The sequence below is a fragment of the Hyperolius riggenbachi genome, chromosome 9 (assembly GCF_040937935.1).
Source record: "Hyperolius riggenbachi isolate aHypRig1 chromosome 9, aHypRig1.pri, whole genome shotgun sequence".
NCBI lineage: Eukaryota > Metazoa > Chordata > Amphibia > Anura > Hyperoliidae > Hyperolius > Hyperolius riggenbachi.
Genome location: NC_090654.1, coordinates 29,404,065 through 29,424,362, shown reverse-complemented (window position 1 = coordinate 29,424,362; position 20,298 = coordinate 29,404,065). Strand labels below are relative to the sequence as shown.

The 20,298-nt window shown below is 46.7% G+C and overlaps 1 protein-coding gene across 1 annotated transcript in view; it reads left to right on the top strand.

Moving 5' to 3' along the window:
- Positions 1-11,288: 11,288 nt before the first annotated feature.
- The window catches only part of LOC137533405 (semaphorin-4A-like), a 79,573-nt gene continuing 70,563 nt past the window's right edge, over positions 11,289-20,298 (top strand). The window contains exons 1-4 of the mRNA XM_068254806.1: positions 11,289-11,321; positions 11,429-11,488; positions 13,044-13,142; positions 13,452-13,563. Coding sequence (XP_068110907.1) covers positions 11,289-11,321; positions 11,429-11,488; positions 13,044-13,142; positions 13,452-13,563 — 304 coding nt within the window. The remainder of the gene's footprint in view (positions 11,322-11,428; positions 11,489-13,043; positions 13,143-13,451; positions 13,564-20,298) is intronic.

The following is a 20,298-nucleotide window of genomic DNA, read 5'->3' as shown; positions in this document are numbered from 1 at the left end:
AGGACTTAAATATTATGAAGACTTAATAACAGACTCAAAACCTAGACCCTTTGAAGAGCTAAACTTTAAATATAATATTCCCGCTTCAGACAAAGCAATATATGATAAAATCCATACATTCATACTCAGACATTCTTATACCCCCATAACATATACACCCAAAATCAAAAGACTCCTTAATCCTGATGGAACTAAACTAAAAGGAACCTCAATCTTCTACCTAACACAACTAGAACTAAAAGAAGAAACCCCCAAATGGCAGCTGGAAAAGTGGCAGGACATCTTACAAACGGAAATTTCTCAGGAAGATTGGGAAATTGCATAAAAATCATCCCATTGTGTTGCTCACCACGAAGGTCTGATTAAAAACCTTTGGAACTGGTATATGACACCAGAGAAAATTTCGAAATTTGATAGTTCCTCTTCCCCCTTATGTTGGAGAGGATGTAATCAGACTGGTTCACAGCATCATATCTTCTACAGTTGTCCTAAACTACAAAATCTCTGGAATGAAGTAGAACAATTCCTAAAACAACTCCCTATGTCTCTAGAACACCTACCCCCCGAAATGGTCATGTTCCACATTGGTACTATATTAATACCTCCACAAGAAAGATTAATATTGAACCATATACTTATAGCTATAAGGTACTTCATAGTCCTCAACTGGAAATCCCACAATGTTCCCAATATGAACGAAATATTGAGAACAGTGGAATCAAATCTTTTAGCCGAAAAGTCCTGGGCAATAGGAAATGGTAGCCTGAACGCCTTCATGAAAAAAGCCCATATATGGCCCACAGTTTATAAACCCTCTAAACTAATGAATTTCTGAATCTATCTGAACACATATACACACTCTTCACCACCCCCCCCCACCCTCACACACACATATCTACTCTAACATACCCAGTAAGTACAGTTTGTGCCTAGTAATACGATTATGAAAAGGTTAATACCATGAGGTGTACACCTTGTACACCCTCCTTCTCTCATACCTCATTTCACTTTGGAGCTATTTGGGACTATAGCCACAACATTGATTGTGGCTAACTTGTATATAGTTTTAGGAAATAGCGGCATATTTGCTATCCAAAAGACTGATTATCCTTTTCTTAAGAGAGAAACATACACTACTATATCATTGTACAGTTTTAAGGTTTAAGGTTTAAGATCTAATAGATACTACACTAGAAATATAAGTCAAGATAACTACCACATATACATTTCTAACTGAAATTTAGCAGTCAAGCTTCATATCTTCTTAGATAACTGCCCTTTAGAAATCTCAACAGAGAGACTAGAATCCCCCAATTTATGGAAAAGCTCACCCCATGTTCTCGACACACAGAAGAAAGAATACTATAGAAAGAGTCCACTGAGCCTATAACAGTAAATAATGAGAGTCCCTTTGAATTCTTCACTAAACACTCTTCCATACAACAAACCCAGACCAAATTAGACACACAGCAACTCTGCTGTAATATAATTCCACCATTTTGGAACTACTCCCCAGGATACCTGCGGGTAGGTATTAACCTCCCATTTCCTGGGTTGAGTGGTACCAAAACAACACACATATTTAGATATTACAGTATCAAAATAATACAAGGTCAACAATAAAGCTATACCAACAACCAAATTATCAAATAAACACATGTCTAGGCCTAAAGAAATCACAACATGTATTGTAATATAATTCCATCTTATTGGAATTGCTCCCCAGGATCTTTGTGGGAAGGTCTTAACCTTCCATTTCCTGGGATGAGTGATACCACCTATACCACTTATATTAAGAAATTACAATACCAGCTGCTTCTTCAAGGCCAACAATATATATAAAATCTACTACAAAATTTACTATGTAAATATAACCACAATATGATAGAGTAAACTAAGGAAATTAACCCAGACTCACTCATTATAGCAAAAGAAACCATCAATACTATTCTTCCCTTCAAAACTCAATGAATAATACACCTACTACCATATCATACTGGCTGAATTGTGCCCACTCAACGTTCCATCAGAATCAAGAATAATTAATAAAGTTCTCTACGTCTCCAATTATTATCCACAATATTCTTCCATTCTGTTATTGATTGTTTGCCACCATTGATCGACCGTCTGCATAATATAAATGACTGTTTGTTATACTTGAACACATACTCTGTGAAACATCCAACTTTATGATATATGTTATACAATGTAAATTGATACACTGTCACTGCTTATGTCAAATTTAAAACTTTGACTGTTAAAAAATGTTTAAAATGTTTTTCTCAATAAAAATTATTGAAACCGGTTTAAAACAAAACATATCCATGTGTTAGAATGGCCCAGTCAAAGTCCAGATCTAAATCCAATCGAGAATCTGTGGCAAGATCTGAAAACTGCTGTTCACAAACGCTGTCCATCTAATCTGACTGAGCTGGAGCTGTTTTGCAAAGAAGAATGGGAAAGGATTTCAGTCTCTAGATGTGCAAAGCTGGTAGAGACATACCCTAAAAGACTGGCAGCTGTAATTGCAGCAAAAGGTGGTTCTACAAAGTATTGACTCAGGGGGCTGAATAATTACGCACACCCCACTTTGCAGTTATTTATTTGTAAAAAATGTTTGGAATCATGTATGATTTTCGTTCCACTTCTCACGTGTACACCACTTTGTATTGGTCTTTCACGTGGAATTCCAATAAAATTGATGCATAGTTTGTGGCAGTAATGTGACAAAATGTGGAAAACTTCAAGGGGGCCGAATACTTTTGCAACCCACTGTATCTAGCCTAAACTGCGGGAACCTACCTAACTAACCTAAACTGCGGTAACCTACCTATCTAGCCTAAACTGCGGGAACCTACCTATCTAGCCTAAGCTGCGGTAACCTACCTAACTAACCTAAACTGTGGGAACCTACCTATCTAGCCTAAACTGCGGGAACCTACCTAACTAACCTAAACTGCGGGATCCTGGCTATCTTGCCTAAACTGCGGGAACCTACTGTAAGAAACGAGGCAGTTGCGGCGAACAGCACCGCCGCCACAGCTGCCTCAATGCGGCCATCCGTCCGTTCAGCGTCTAGGACGCCGAGGACGGAACGTTCTCCCGTGCAGGGGGTTGCCATAGTGCGCGAGCGCGTGCACAGACGGGATCTTTATGCGGGGAGGAAGCCCGTCAGCTGACCTGCTGGTCGGCTGACGTCAAAGGAGACCCACGGCGCCCAGGATTGGCTGATGAGAGGGGGGCGTGGCAGTGAGGTCTCCTTTGCTTCATAAGCCTCCGGCCTGCATTGCTACTTTGTCTGTTGTCGTGAATACTTGCGTGTGAGCGCGCAGACCTTAGGCTAGTTCCCTGGTGTTGATGCTACGGATTTCACACCAAGACTAGGAGATTGTTATCTGTTTAGTGTTATTTGTTTAGGCTAGTTCCCTGGTGTTGATGCTACGGATTTCACACCAAGACTAGGATATTGCTTACTGTTTGAACTCCTGTGTATGACTTTTAGCTATTTCCTCTGACTTTGATCCTGCCTTCTGATCCTGTACTTTCGCCTATCTGCCTACCTGTTGCTGAACTTCTGCCTGATTACCGTTTACTCTCTTGTCTCACGATTCTGTACCGATACTTACCTCTCTGTTGCCGAACCTTGCCTGTCTGACCCTTCTACTCGCCAGTGGGCCTTCGCCACTGGTGAGGTGTTATCTGCGCCAGCTCCTCTGGTTCAGAAGCTCTGCTAGGCTATAGTTTATCCTTAATTACCTGCTCCTCAGGTACCTGTCATTTTAGTATTACTGTGTTTTGTAGGCTGCGTCACAGCCTGACTCACCCGCACCTCGGGTGGTCATTTATCTGCAGTATAGTCTGAATCGCCCGCCCCTCGGGAGATTCAGCCTCTCCAGCTTGCTGGAGGTGATACGTTAGTACACACTCTGTGTACTTGTTTTTCCTCACCAGCCCCTCTGGTGAGGCCTCATTAAGTTTTGAAGTACGGTTGCACCCAAACACTTACACTTTATTAGGTGTCCAGAGGTTAGCCATACTTGTATTATTGGTGATTCTGCAGATCACTAATAATCAGGTATATATCTGTATTGTTGGTGATACTGCAGATCATCAATAATCAGATACTCTCTGTGTGCTGACACCGACCGTTACACCTACCTATCTAGCCTGAGCTGCGGAAACCTACCTAACTAACCTAAACTGCGGGAACCTACCTACCTAAGCTAAACTGCGGGAACCTACTTAACTAACCTAAACTGCGGGATCCTGCCTATCTAACCTATTCTGCGGGAACCTACCTACCTAACCTATACTGTGGGAACCAGGGGCGTAACTAGAAATCACTGGGCCCCCCTGCGAATATTTGGATGCCCCCCCCCACCATAGGTGCCAAATAATCGTAATGGGGCAGCGTTTCACTGTAAATTAATTGTAAAGTGGGCAGCATTTTACCAGACAATCGTAATGTGGGCCAGAAAATCGTAATGTGGGCAGAGTTCACCAGAAAATCGTAATGTGGGCCTTTAGAAAATCATAATGTGGGCAGAGTTCACCAGAAAATCGTAATGTGGGCACCAGTCACCAGAAAATTGTAACGTGGACAGCATTCACCAGACAATCGTAATGTGGGCAGCGTTCACCAGAAAATCATAATGTGGGCAGAGTTCACCAGAAAATCATAATGTGGGCAGAGTTCACCAGAAAATCGTAATGTGGGCACCAGTCACCAGAAAATCGTAACGTGAGCAGCAGTCACCAGAAAATTGTAACGTGGACAGCATTCACCAGACAATCGTAATGTGGGCAGCGTTCACCAGAATATCGTAATGTGGGACAGAAAATCGTAATGTGGGCAGAGTTCACCAGAAAATCGCAATGTGGGCAGCAGTCACCAGAAAATCGCCATGTGGGCAGCAGTCACCAGAAAATCGCCATGTGGGCATCAGTCACCAGAAAATCCTAATGTGGGCAGCAGTCACCAGAATATCGTAATGTGGGCAGCAGTCACCAGAAAATCCTAATGTGGGCAGCAGTCAGTCACCAGAATATCATAATGTGGGCAGCACACACCAGAAAATCCTAATGTGGGCAGCAGTCACCAGAAAATCCTTATGTGGGCAGCAGTCACCAGAAAATCGCAATGTGGGCAGCAGTCACCAGAAAATCGCAATGTGGGCAACAGTCACCAGAAAATCGCAATGTGGGCAGCAGTCACCTGAAAATCCTAATGTGGGCAGCAGACACCAGAAAATCATAATATGGGCAGCAGACACCTGAAAATCGTAATGTGGGCAGCAGACACCTGAAAATCGTAATGTGGGCAGCAGACACCTGAAAATCGTAATGTGGGCAGCAGGCACCTGAAAATCGTAATGTGGGCAGCAGACACCTGAAAATCGCAATGTGGGCAGCAGACACCTGAAAATCGCAATGTGGGCAGCAGACACCTGAAAATCGTAATGTGGGCAGCAGACACCAGAAAATCGCAATGTGGGCAGCAGTGACCAGAAAATCGTAATGTGGGCAGCAGACACCAGAAAATCCTAATGTGGGCAGCAGTCACCAGAAAATCGCAATGTGGGCAGCAGTGACCAGAAAATCCCCCTGCAGAATTTCACTAGCTGGAGGGGGGCGCAGAGGGGAGAGCCCCGAGGTGAGGGAGAGGGGGGAACTTCCTCTCTCCCCGCCGACTGTGGGCAAGGCTTTCCCCTCATGCTGCCACCCCTTCAGCCCCCAAAAAACGTCCCGAGCGGGCCCCAGGGGGGGGGGGGCGGGCCCCCCCGCGGGCGCAGGCGCTGCAGGGCCTATTGTTACGCCCCTGGTGGGAACCTACCTATGTAACCTATACAGCGGAAACCTACCTATCTAAACTAAACTGCGGGAAACTACCTATGTAACCTATACTGGAGGGAACCTACCTATGTAACCTATACTGCAGGCACCTACCTATCTAACCTATACTGGGGGCAGCTACCTATCTAACCTATACTGCAGGCACCTACCTATGTAACCTAAATTGTGGGAACCTACCTATCTAACCTATACTGCACTCCCCTACATATCTAACCTATACTGCAGGCACCTACCTATCTAAACTTTACTATACTAAAATAATAACGTGCATATGGAATTGACGTTTCCTAACAAACATAGGAATGAGCTTTCAAGGCGGCTTCCGGAGAGACAGAACGACTGTAGTTGAATCAATATCGCTATAGATTTCTGTACACATTGGCAAAATACAGACGACTTCTCCACTTCGTTTCCAAAATTAATTCGACTGGTAGAACGATACGACTTGTCCTTATCTGTTATGTAACTGGCGTTATCTATGTTTCTCTCTCAATCGCCTGCATGTCTACACGTGAAGACTATCGCTCGTTTTTTGAAAGTTGACTGGTTTTCGCTTGATGTAAAAGACGGCTGTTGAACGTGTGTATGGGGCTTTGGTTTTAGTATAGGTTAGAAAAACAAGTTTTGCTTAGTATAGTCTTTTGCAGAAAAGTGGACTCTCAGCTTCTTACGCAACGAGCACACGATTGCTATCAGGGGTTCAAGGCTTTACACGCTGAGCTCAGGACCCTCTGATGACAGATGACAAACAACTTTCTACCTGGACTACGTGCTCTAATTGCTGATTGGACGCTATATGCTTAGCAACAAATGTGATTGGTTTGAAGCTTTGTTCAAAAGATATAAATCGCCACTGTTATCAGATGCAATATGGTATTTACACCATATGCTAGTGACATTTATTTTACGTCACTTCGTTGTAATGCCCTTGCTTGAGCAATAAAATCAGGTATACTTTTTGCCTTCAAAACAACTGCTTCATTGTTGATTTCTTGTTCTACGACGCCTTGTAAGGGTTTTTCGCCTTCTTCTGGATCAGCAGTGATATGTGAGGGAGCAGGCTGGTGTTGTACTTTATTCTCTGGTTCAACTCGAGGGACGTATGTTTTTTTTCATCCCAAATAACTGTGTAACTATGTAATTCAACCTACATTGATCATACTACAGCAGAACAGGCACCGGATGTTCCTGTGTTTTTTTCTTTTTCTTTTGCATGATCTATGCTTGCATAGCTCCCAAATGTCTCTTTTTCCCAAATGTCCCTCTTTCTTCCTCATTTGTCCCTCTTTCAGGGCTGATGTACAGATTTATGTAAATATATGTAATTTTATAGTGAAAAATATGTGTAATTGACTCTAATTTCCATCCTTTACATTGATATATTTCTTATATTCAATTGCTATTAATGAAAATGAACCAGCATAGAAATGACCAGTGTGGTTTGAGTTATAAATAAAAAGGTTCTTAAGAAATATTGATGGTGTTTCGGGGGTGATTAGGGGTGTGGCAGGGGCGTGGCTTAAGTGTCCCCCCTTTCTCATCTGAAAAAGTTGGGTGGTGTGTATTTGCTATAGAGTATTGCTCAGGATTCTGACTCTCCCATGTATGACACTGTCTGTTGTTTGCCTTTGCAGTGCTCGGTGCAGACGGTGATCGGTGAGCAGTAGGTGCCCTCCTGTCGCTATGCCACCATGGGATCTCCACCACTGGCTGGTACTGGCCATCCTCAGCTTCACGCCCTGCTTGCCCAGCGAGCTCCTGCCCAGGATCACCTTCAAGTATGGTAAGTCTGCCCAGCATCCTCATGCTATTACAGTATACTATTACTAGAACACGTTTATAGGTGGGTGATGACATAAGAGGAAATAACACCCCCAACAGCCAATCAAATTAATTATCTAAATCTGTTATTAGAGATGGCCAATGAGGTGAAAATAATTCATAGTTGGTGCAAATGTTATGCTAAATTTATGCAAACTTATGTAGAAGCTGCTTACCGTAATTATTGGCTTACCGCTGACCATCCACAGTTGTATATGTACTGTATACGGTATTTCACAGATGAGATGGAAAGGTATACCTGAAATTGTATCCTTTTATACAGCTATGCCAAATGAACCCCCAAATTGTTCTCTGACCAATAAGAATAAAGTTTGATGTACACACATGCAATTTTTGTTTGGCTAACAATTTTCCATATTACCACTTCCATCTAGTATGAAAGCTTACTTACACAAATCTGCTGATAGTATTTGGGATTTGTTGGCTGTCATACTACACGGAGGTGGTAAAATTGGTCAGTACTTGTCAAATTAAAATTGGATGTGTGTATGCATCTTAATTTTACAGATTACCCCCCTTTTCCCTGAAGAGATCTGAGGAATCCTGACTTGTCTATCGGTGAATACCAACCCTGCTGTGCATTTACCTTCTAGTCGTAACGCCTGCCCCCCACAAATCCCTTACTGCTGCCCATCCTGGTGCATGATGGGTATTAATAACATTTTCATGATTTGGCAACTGCTGCACACCAAATTGATTTAAAGCCCAGGGTCAGTTCAGGCTAACTGGGAAGTGTAGGTGAGCAGGCAGCATGAGGTTGCTGAGCTGGTGAGGATCTATGAATCTGCTGTAGGCTTTTTCTTCATTTTTATGACACCAAAACGTTAACTTTATTTTATTTTTATAACCGTACAATTATTATAACATTTGGTCATATAAAGAGACACAATCGGTTCCTTGCCATTTTGAAAAACACTTTAATAGTTGTTTATATAACTGCAATAAGTGAAAATTATCACATCAGATTATTAACTACCTGCGGACCGCCGTAGTATGAATCTACGTCGGGTGGGTGGCGCTGCGGTTCTGACTGGACGTAAACTCTACGTCCCATTCACCGTGCGCCCCCGCCACTCTGCCCCCGCCGCAATGTGCTGCCCTGCCGCCTCTAGGACGGCAGAGCACTGTGAGCCGGGCAGGAGCCGTTTTCATTGGCTCCTGGCCCTGTCATTCTTGTAAGCAGTTCCCATTGGCTTACATTGAGTGACAGGGTCAGGAGCCAATGAAAGCGGCTCCTGACCGGCGCACAGCGCTCTGCCATCATACCGACGGCAGAGAGAGCAGCCTGCGGCGGGGACAGAGCGGTGTGACCGTCGGGAGCGGCGGATTTTAGCGGCGATTCGTCGGGAAGCGGTGGTTTACTGGACCAGCACCCTCTGGTCCTTAAAGTGGTTAATGCTTGAACATAAACTAAATAAAAATAATGTAAGTACACAGCTGTTCCTAGCTGCTAAAATAGCTATCTCCAGGCACTGGAAAGATAAAATATCACCCTCTATGCAGAAGCCATACAAATAATGAATACAAATTGTGAATATGAAAAACATTTTGCTCTTTCACACGGGAAACACAATACATTTCTTAAGGCTACTTACACACCAGGACGTTGCGTTTAGGGGACGTTATAGGGCACATAACGTGCCCTTAACGCAACGTCCTTAGCAGGACGCTAACAAGAGTCGCGTTACAAGCAGCTCTTGGTGCGCCTGCTCTGTCGGAGGCACCGCGGAGACCACGTGAGCGGAGCTCTTCACATCACGTGGTCCCGCCAGCCAATCCGCGGCCGCTCCAGAATGTAAACACTGCAAGTGCAGTGAATATTAAGTAGCCATGTGCCTGGCTACATAGCGGGCCTCTCCCCGCCTCCTCTCCGCCCATAAAATGAAAAAAAAAAACCCTACTGAGCATGTGCAAACAGTCTAACGCGGCTTAGCCGCGTGTAAAGTACTGCATGCAGTACGTTATGTAGACGTGCTGCGTTACACTGTAACGCAACGTGGGCACTGTGAACAGCCCATTGATTTTTCATTGCTGTGCGGTGGGCTGCGTTACAGGCTGCTCTAACGTGCGCCTGTAACGTCCCACTGTGAAAGCAGCCTGAAGGATGGGAAGGATGGATAAGATATGCCCAAAAATGGAGTGGGGACTGTTAGCCGGATTAATACGGATAGATTGTTGACTTGTATTGTGGTACACTACAGCTCGAAACACAGGAACAGGAACTTCAACAGAATATTACAAACATTGTCTTCCATATCGCACGATGCTGATGGCGTGCTGAGTTACTACAACACACCCAAATGCCTATAGCCATGCATGGCATGGTTAAAGGACACCTAATGTGAGAGGGATATGGACGCTGCCATATTTATTGCCCTTTAAATACCAATTCACTGGCTGTCCTGCTGATCCTCTGCCTCTAATACTTTCAGCCATAACCCCTGAACAACCATGCAGCAGATCAGGTGTTTCTGACATTGTCAGAGGTGACAAGATAAGCTGCATGCTTGTTTGTGGTGTAATTCAGACACTACTGCAGCCAAATAGACCAGCAGGGCTGCCAGGCAACTGGTAGTGTTTAACAGGAAATAAATATGGCAGCCTCCATATACCTCTTGTTTCAGGTTCCCTTAAGTGAGTCGGATGCGTCCTCTCATCACTGCAAGTGTCAGCATATGTCCCGCAAGAGGCACCCCGGTTCAGTGGAAACCAACTTTCACTGATACATTTTAGGAATGTAAATCACGACAAGGAAAGATTTTGCGATGGGCAAACACTGACTAAATAATCGATTAAATATTGTAAATAAAACAAGTTTGCCTTCTTAACAGAAGGAATTTGCGATAATTCAGGTTAGAGTGGGCATGTGAAGTCTCCCATGATGCATCACTGCTGAATATGCAAATCATCTCTTGTTGTCACTTTAAGCTAGCCACACCCCCAGAACCTCTGGAATGCAATGATGTGTCAGCTTGTTCTTTGTACAGAGCCACAATAATCCAACATGCATACAGACTGTTTCAGATTGGTTGATCCTCATCAGTGCATGGCATGGATTACTGAGGCTCTATGAATTACTCAGCAAGCTCATGGTGGACCAGAACTCCTAGGAGTGTGAAAGGGGCTACAATGGACCTAAAAGCCCTCTTGATAAAATGTTACACAAAATAGATGTTTGCCTTCTTAAACCAGAAGGAATTTGCAATAATTCAGGTTGGAGTGAGCATGTAATGTCTCCCACGAGGCATCACTGCTGAATATGCAAATTATCCTGTAAGCTAGCCACACCTCCAGAACCGCTTGAATGCAATTGTAAATAATAAGCAGTTGCATCCATTATGTTACATTCAGCCAAGTTCCTCAAACGTTTGCCCAGGTGACCCGGCCAGACCAGTGAATGTGTACAAACTGCCCGCTGTGCAGAATTATGACCAGTTCCTCCTCACGGAAGACAAGAAGACGCTGTACGTCGGGGCAAGAGAGGAAATCCTGGAGCTCAGCATTGAAGACCGCGGAAATATCAAGCTCCGCCGACAGGTCAGCTCCTCCCTCCCACACCAGTCCCAGCCAATCCACATCGTATGCAGCGTGGAATGCGGCCAATCAGATCTGGCTGGAAGTGCACTGTACTGGCCACATTCCAAGCTATGTAAAACTTGCATGCAAGATTGAAAAAAAAGAGCATCTCCTTGACTATCTAAAGCAGACAATAAGTCCTTGTGTTTCCTTGCAGGTCTCCTGGCCGTCCCATGAGGATCAGTTTTATAGTTGTGTGTTGAAGGGTCGAAAAGAGGTAAGACGCAAAATTTCCGTTTTGACAATTGTCATTTTTTTTTGGAGCATTCTATGCAAAGGTGCTGTTTTGTTTATAAAAGGAGGTTGTTTGAGAAAGTCCCTATGACTTTCCTAGTCTCTTTCTGGGAGTCCCCATAGTTTTTCAGCTTACAGAGTTGTCATGTCACCACCCACTTCAGAGAGAAGTTACACTTTTTCCTTTAAGTGACCTCGGCAATCCTGCACTAGGCATCACCATTATGTTTGAAATTTCAGAAATCAAATTTCAGCTGTTGTGAAACATTCCTTCTTTCACCTAAGTAATATTGCAAAAATTAAAGGGAACCAGAGATGAACGCTTCACACAAAATAAACTTATCGGTCGATAGCTTGTAAAGAATAAATGCTCTACCTGATAATTTCACCACTCAGGTGTGCCTTTTTGAGTGTTTTTTATCCATTATTGCTCCAGGAAATATCCAATATGGCCGCCGGCTCATATCCCTTCTGCTTCCAGGTTATAAGCTGTTCTGGATGTGCTGTCTAGCCTCTGTGAGACTATAGACAAGCAGGCTGCTGCAGGCTTTCATCTGTGTGCTTTCAACTTTATTATTCTGGTATGCTGTGTGGCTGCCTGTAGGAAGTGTCTCTCATAGAAATGAAACTGCATACAGTAGATAATGACTGGCTGCACAATGCACACAGATACACTTGTCTGTTTCAGAGCTTCTTTCTCAGCAGCAGCGGCTCCTCCCATGTCAACAGCTCTGAGTAGGAAATCTGAGCCAGGAGGGGGCAGGCTTGGGCTTGAAAAGACTCCACAGAAGAGTGACTCAGCTATAATGATTCCAGGTCAAACCTAGACTGAATCAGTCGGTGGATTGTTATCACAGCTGATAACAGATAGATTAGACTGAGAATAAAGCTAAAAGCAGGGTAGGTGTTTACTGTCATGTTCCCACTGATAAATGTAATAAAATACATGAGGGTGCTTCGTCTCTGGTTCTCTTTAAGCATCTCATTCCCTCATAGGATCTTCCAACCTTAGTTTACGCCTTCTTCACATCACGGCTGGACGATTGCAATGCCCTCTATGCAGGCCTTCCAAATAAAGACCTACACCGCTTGCAGCTAGTAACGAATTCTGCTGCAAGACTGTTAACAAGCCAACCCCGCTGTTACCACATAACACCAATCCTCTGCTCACTACACTGGCTACCCATAAAATGGAGAATCTTAGGTCCTGGATACCTGAAGGATTTTTTGCAACATACTTTGACCACCCTGGAGTCCAACTAAAAACATTTGGAGCCAGAGCTGTCATGCTGCCCCTATCCTGTGGAATGCCTTGCCAAACTTAATCAAGACAGCTCCACGTTTAATTTAAAACTGAAAAGGCACCTGTTTAGTCTGGCGTTTATGATCACATTACGTTTTCCCCCTGTACACATCACTATGTACTGATCTGAGACAAGCTTATGCACTTTCCGTCCTCAGGGAGAAAAGTGCTTTACAAATGTTTAGTTGCCGTTTTAATGCAGATTGAACAAAATAATTATTTACATTTCTCACAGGCTGAATGTTTTAACTTCATCCGCGTCCTGCAGCTGATCAACAGCACACACCTGTATGTCTGCGGCACCAACTCCTTCAACCCCCTGTGCACCTACATCGTAAGTAAATCCACGCCTCCTTTATCAATCACACACCAGCATTGCGGGGATCATTTCTGGCCAATGCCACCATTGCTACTCCAAGCCGGTTACTGTCGGTAGAACAGCAACCCTACAGCCTAGGAGATTGTTTTATGAAGGGTCAGGGTGGAGGGCTGTGCAGGATTTGGTGGGTTGTTCTATGAGAGATTTTGAGCAGGCTGTCCCAAGAAGCTTGCACTCTATTGTGACATTGGAAGATAAAGTGGGCCAAACTCTGTTCCTCGGTTTGTTAAAAATGGGTTAATTTTATTTTTAATTCCATTCTAGAACTTGGACACTTTTTCTTTGGCCACTGACCAAGACAACGAGATATTGGTTGTGAATGGCAGGGGACAGTCGCCCTTTGACCCGCGCCGCAGACATACGGAGATTTTAGTAGGTGAGTAACATGGCAACCCCACCAACAGCAGCTTCTGATGTAATTATAGTATGTCATACTCACCGTCCTGGTCTTCCGCGGGGCTCACGGGTGCGCTCTCTAGTGCGCACGCGCGGGGGTTCTCTGGGCCTTGTAGTCCCTCTCCCGACCCGGCGTTTGGCGCTACGCGCATGCGCAAAGTACTGCGCGCGTCTGCCCAAAGCACACGCATGCGCAAAGTGTAGCGCGCACTCTTTGCGTGCGCAGGGCGCTAATTTCGCCGCCAATGCACACTATAAAAGCAGCCCTGCCCCTAACTGCAGTGCTGCTCGTTCTGACAGCTTGGCTAGCCTGTTGGTGAACTGTTGTCCCTGCCTTGCTATTAATCTGATCTCCTGTTGTGACTTTGGCCTGTGACCCCGACTACTGCTGATCTCCGCCTGCCCTGACCTCTGGCTCTGTCTTCTGGATTACCGCTGTCTGCTGCCTGCCCTGATCCCTGGCTTGTGACCCCGACCTCCGTTGTCTGCCGCCTGCCCTGACCTTTGGCTTGTGACCCCGACCTACGTTGAGCTCTGTTTACCCTGGACCTCCGGCTCTCGTCTGACCACGCTTTCTCCACAACTAGTGTCTCTGATCTCCCGACCACTTGCTGAGGTAATCCCAGTAGTGACCTGGTAGGGCAGTAGGCAGCTAAGTTCCGCATCCCCCTCCTGGGGGTGTGGTCCTGCACTCCCCTCAAGGGTGTGTGGGTGAAGACCCGTGGTCACCTGGACTCCACTACGGGGTAACACCTCTTCCTTCGTGGGAAGGTCAACAGGGACTGAAGAGAAGTTCTAGTCAGTCCTAACATAGTATCAGTCCTCTGATACTAATACTGTTCCCTGATGCTAACCACTGATCCTAACCACTGATCTTAATACTGTCCCCTAATCCTAACCACTGATTCTGAGCCTAACTACTGATCCTAATACTGCCCCCAGATCCTAATACTGTCCACTAATCACAACCACTGTCCCTGCTCCTAACCACTCATCCTAATACTGTCCCCTAATCCTAACCACTGATGCTAATACTAGAGATGGCCTGAATGGTTCGCATGTAAACTTGTCCGCACAAACAATGTGGGTTCACGTTCGTGTCGAATCGCGAACTTTATGCGAGTTCGACCTGCCCCCTATACTACATCATTGGGCAAAACTTTGACCCTCTACATCACAGTCAGCAGACACATGGCAGCCAATCAGGCTACACTCCCTCCTGGAGTCCCCCCCCCCTTTTATTTGGGCAGCAGCGTCGGCCATGTTCTCACTCTGTGTGCTGCAGTATTAGTGAGAGAAGGGAGAGACATTGGAGAGATAGGGAAAGCTATAGTTAGGAGGTCTGTTAGCTTGCTCCTTGCTGATAATTGTTGATGAATAGCACCCCAAAAACAGCTCTTTTGAGAGCTAATGTTCTTGCGATGTGGGTTTTTTTGTGTGTGTGTGTGGCCCACTGACACTGCATATACAGCCCTGTCTGTCGCAGCTTGCCCTTGCTAACTGCTATACTGTGCAAGGCCCAGCACATTCAGTGCCTAGTGTGAATGCTGCACATTGTATTATAATACCAGTCACTGCATACCTTTCACTGCATCTGTGTGACCGCATGCTGTTTTATATACCAGCAGTCAGTGCATCCATTTTCACTGCACCTGTGTGACTGATGATTGTTATACCAGCAGTCAGTGCATACCTTTCACTGCACCTGTGTGCAGGGTTGGACTGGGCCACAGTAGTACAATTTTTTCCCTCGTGGGCCCCACCTCCAGGTCTCTGGTGCCCCCCCCCCCCTCCTTGTCTGACAGAGCTCCAATTGCTGCCTGCAGCACAAAAATTCTCTTCTCAGTGCCTAAATCACTCATGCTGAGAGCAGTGGCGTAGCTAAGGAGCTGTGGGCCTCGCCCTCGATGCAAATTTTACAATGGGGCCCCCCAAGCACTCTATACTAGTGTTGCTCGGATACCTCATTATCCTATTCGAGTTTGGTCGAATTCGGATAGTAAACTATCCGAATTCACTCGAAGTTCAATATCCAATGTAATCGAATATCCGATTCGACCTCGGATATCCGATGTCACTATCCAAGTCTGTATTCGAGTACAATATTCGAGCTGGCCTTAAATAGCTTGTAAAACTTGTTTGGAGGTCAATGATGCATGAAACCACCTTTTTTTATGAGGAAAAACATCAAGTGATTAGGTGGTGATGTAGTAGTTATAAAAAAAGGTATCAAAAATAGTTAAATAACTTCATTAAAAGTGTTTGCATGAGAAGGTGTGTCCAAAATGGTTTTCAGTTGGAAGTCTTCATTTACGTCGTCTTCATCTTCTTCTTCTTCTATATCTTCTTCTTCTATATCTTCTTCTTCTTCTATATCTTCTTCTTCCTCTTCTTCTTCTATATATTCTTCTTCTTCTTCTATATCTTCTTCTTCTATATCTTGTTCGTCTATATCTTCTTCTTCAATATCTTCTTCTTCATCTTCTTCTTCATCTTCTTCATCTTCTTCTATATCTTCTTCTATATCTTCTTCTTCTATATCTTCTTCTTCTATATCTTCTTCATCTTCTTCATCTTCTATATCTTCTTCTTCTTCTATATCTTCTTCTTCTTCCTCTATATCTTCTTCTTCTTCTATATCTTCTTCTTCTTCTTCTTCTTCATCTTCTTCTTCTTCATCTTCTTCTTCATCTTCTTCTTCATCTTCTTCTTCTTCATCTTCTTCTTCTATATCTTCTTCTTCTATATCTTCGTCATCTTCTTCATCTTCTATATCTTCTTCTATATCTACTTATTCTTCTTCTATATCTTCTTCATCTTCTATATCTTCTTCTTCTATATCTTCTTCTTCTTCTTCTTCATCTTCTTCTTCCTCTTCTTCTCTATCATTATATTATGTGTCTTTGTTTTCCTTTCTTTTGTAATTTTTTTTTACTTCATTTCCGGAAATATTTTATTTTAATAACACCATAGTTATATTTGTGTTGATGGCATAATAGGTAGGTAGTGGCACATTGCAAGCCACAGCGCCTTTTTCTGTGTACCCTGGCGGTGGTAAAACACAGACATCAGCAGGAGGAGGAAGTAGTTGCAGGCTTGCAGCTATTTGTAGTGTGCACTGTGTGGTAATAGTCGGTCGTTACTCGGTAGGAGAGTAGGTGGGCCGGTGGCAGCAGAAAATAGTTCTTCTTCTGTTCTCCCTGGCAGTGGTAGCAGCACACAGACAGCAGAAGCTCAATGCAGCTACAGGAGGAGGAGTAATGTGTGTCAGGCAGTGTGATGTGAATGACATAATAGGCCCTGCCCTGGTTCCTAGCGGTGGTTCCAGGGCCGTAAATGAACATCATGAGGTTCCAGACAGCGGTCGTGAAGCCCACATTGTGTCCAATACACAATTGGGACATCACAGTTTTCAACCCGGACACCTCTAAATTATTAACAATTTTTTTTTTTTCAAATTATTGCAGCCATTGTTGAGCGTAATAGCTGGTGGCGCATGGGCAGCAGCACCTTGTAATGTGTTCCCTGGCAGTGGAAACATACAGACAGCAGGAGGAAATATAACAGCAGGCAGCGTGAGGAGGATAAGTGTGTGGCAGACTGGCATTTGGCAGCAGGCAGGAGGGCAGGCAGCGAGACATAGTAGGCCCTGGTTCCTAGCGGTGGTTCCAGGGCCGTAAATACACAGCATGAGGTTCCAGACAGCGGTCGTGAAGCCCACATTGTGTCCAATACACAATTGGGACATCACAGTTTTCAACCCGGACACCTCTAAATTAATTACAATTTTTTTTTTTTTCAAATTAATGCAGCTATTGTTGAGCGTAATAGCTGGTGGCGCATGGGCAGCAGCACCTTGTAATGTGTTCCCTGGCAGTGGAGACACAGACAGCAGGATGAAATACAACAGCAGCAGCAGCAGGTGTATGTGTGTGTGCCAGTCGTCACTTCATGTCCCCCTCTCGCCGACAACAGGGGCCATGAATTCGCCTTCCACCCAAGCCTGGTTCATTTTGAGAAACGTCAGTCTGTCCACAGACTTGTGAGACAGACGAGATCGCTTCTCAGTGATGACTCCACCGGCTGCACTGAAGCAACGCTCTGACAGTACGCTGGAAGGGGGGCAGGAGAGCACTTCCAGGGCGTACTGCGCAAGCTCGCTCCAGATCGGCAGGTGCTTGACCCAATACTCCATGGGATCAACAGGGGCCACGCTGTCAAGCCCGCTGAAGGACCCCATGTAGTCAGCCACCATGCGGGTCAAGCGCTGCCTGTGACTGGAGAAGGATGCTGCTGCAGGCACCTCCTCTCTAGTCCTTGGCAGCTCTACACTCATGTAGAGCTCTTGGGTCAGAGACAGCAGGTCTGTGGTGCGCGGGCGCTTGCTGGTGGTGGATGCAGGCACCTGCTGCTGCCTCTGTGCTGGCTGGACAGTGGGGGTGGATGTCTGAGGGAAGGCTTCCTCCAAGCGCTCAACAAGGGACAGCTGCAAATCCCTCATTTGTTGCGCACGGTCTCCTCCTGCAGGCAGGAACTGGCTGAGCTTCCCCTTCAGACGTGGGTCCAGCATCATGCAAATCCAGATGTCCTCCCTCTGCTTCATCTGGATCACCCTTGGGTCCTTGCGCAGGCACCTCAGCATGTGCGCTGCCATTGGGAAGAGTCTGGCCACGTCTGTTGGCACATCATCGGCATCCCCAGAGCCGAGAGTGCTGTCCTCCTCTTCCTCTGCCCCCTCCACCTCATCCTCTCTCCACCCCCGCACCAGTCCAGCTGCGCTCTGCTGCTCCCCCTCATCAGCAGCAAGGTCAGGGACCTCCACCAACTCAGAGCCCTCCTCCTCAGAGGTGGCCTGTGAAGCTGCCTGCAGCTCCTGCTGGTCCAAGGCTGCCGCTCCCTCTTCCACCAGTGCATACAGGGCCCTGTCCAGCACACACACACACCATGGGCACCCACTCGCACACCATTGCATGGTCCCTGCTCACCATGTTGGTGGCCTGCAGGAAGGGTGCCAGGACTGAGCACACCTGCTGCATGTGCCCCCAGTCCTCCGTGGAGATGATGGACGGGAGGTTGGTGGCGGCACGCCCAGTTGCAGTGAGGGAGGCAACTGTTGCTCGTGCAACGTACTGGCTGACAGCCTGCCTCTGTTCAACCAGACGCTCCAACATCGCCAGGGTGGAGTTCCAGCGAGTTGGAACATCGAGCATGAGCCGGTGCTGTGGCAGGTGCAGCTCCTTCTGCACCTCTTCCAGGCTCGCTACGGCTGCAGGCGAGTGCCGGAAGTGACGCACAACCTTTCTTGCCGCCTCAAGGAGTCGGTCCATCCCCTGGTAGGTCCGCAGGAACTTTTGGACTACCAGGTTTAGGACGTGCGCCAGGCAGGGGATGTGGGTCAGGTCTCCCCTGCTGACTCCAGCAACCAGGTTTGCCCCATTGTCGGACACCACCTCTCCGACTCTGAGGCCTCTGGGGGTCATCCAATTCCTCTCCTGCTCTCGGAGTTTGGCCAGGACGTGGTTCGCCGTCAGTTTGGTCTTCCCCAGGCTGACCAATTCCAGCAGCGCTTGGCAGTGGCGGGGCTTCACGCTGCTGCTGAGGCGGGGGGTTTGGGCTGGTGTGCCGGAGGATGGAAGCTGATCAGAGGAACCTGCTGCTGTTCCGCTGACCCTGCATGGTGGCACCACCCACTGCGTTGTTGCTGCTGCTGCTCTGACAGTGCCGGACGATGCTGCTCCCCCCTCCTCACCCCCTTCCACCAAGCTGACCCAATGCGCGGTGAAGGACAGATAGCGGCCTGTCCCAAACCGGCAGCTCCACGAGTCCATGGTGACGTGGACCCGTTGACCCACCGCGTGCTCCAGCCCTCTCCCGACATTGGCCATCACAGAGCGGTGAAGTGCAGGGATGGCCGTGCGTGCAAAATAATGTCGGCTGGGGATTGGCCAATCGGGGGCTGCACACATCAGGAGCGCACGCATGTCGCTCCCCTCCTGCACAAGGGAATAAGGCAGGAGTTGGGAGCACATGGCCCGTGCCAGCAAGCCGTTCAGCTGATGCACGCGACGGCTGCTGGGAGGCAGAACCCTGACCACCCCCTGGAAGGTGTCGCTGAGCAGAGTCTGGCGACGCTTTTTGCTGGCACGGGAATCACTGGAGGGAGTAGAGGAGGCCACTGAGGACTGGCTGCCAGAACAGGCCTCAGTGTCGGCGGCAGGAGTTGCAGAGGGAGGAGGAGCAGTGCGTTGCTGACGCACTCCTGCTGGTGCTGCTGGAGGAGGTGGAGGAGGGCGGGTGGCTGCTGCCGACGGCTTGGCAGTGGTGGCGGGTCTGCCACTGCCAGTGCCAGATTCCTTCAACTTCATGAACTCCTCATGCTCATGAAAGTGTTTCCCTGCAAGGTGGTTGACCAGAGAGGTGGTGCCAAACGCAGAGGGTTCCTTCCCTCTGCTGAGCTGTCTGCGGCACTGGTTGCAGGTGGCATACTTGCACTCCAAATATGGAAGGGTGAAAAATTTCCATATTGGGGAGGTGAAGTTGCCCCTTCGGCTGGAAGGTGCTGCTGCCGCTGCTGGTCTCCCTGTGGTGGTTGGGGGGGGGGGGGGGGGGGGTTTCTTGGTGCGGCAGGTGGTGGCACTGGCAGAACTCGTCTCCTGATCAGCACGCTGTGTGGCCTGCATACCACGCCCACTTGTGATTCTGCCCATGCCTGCGA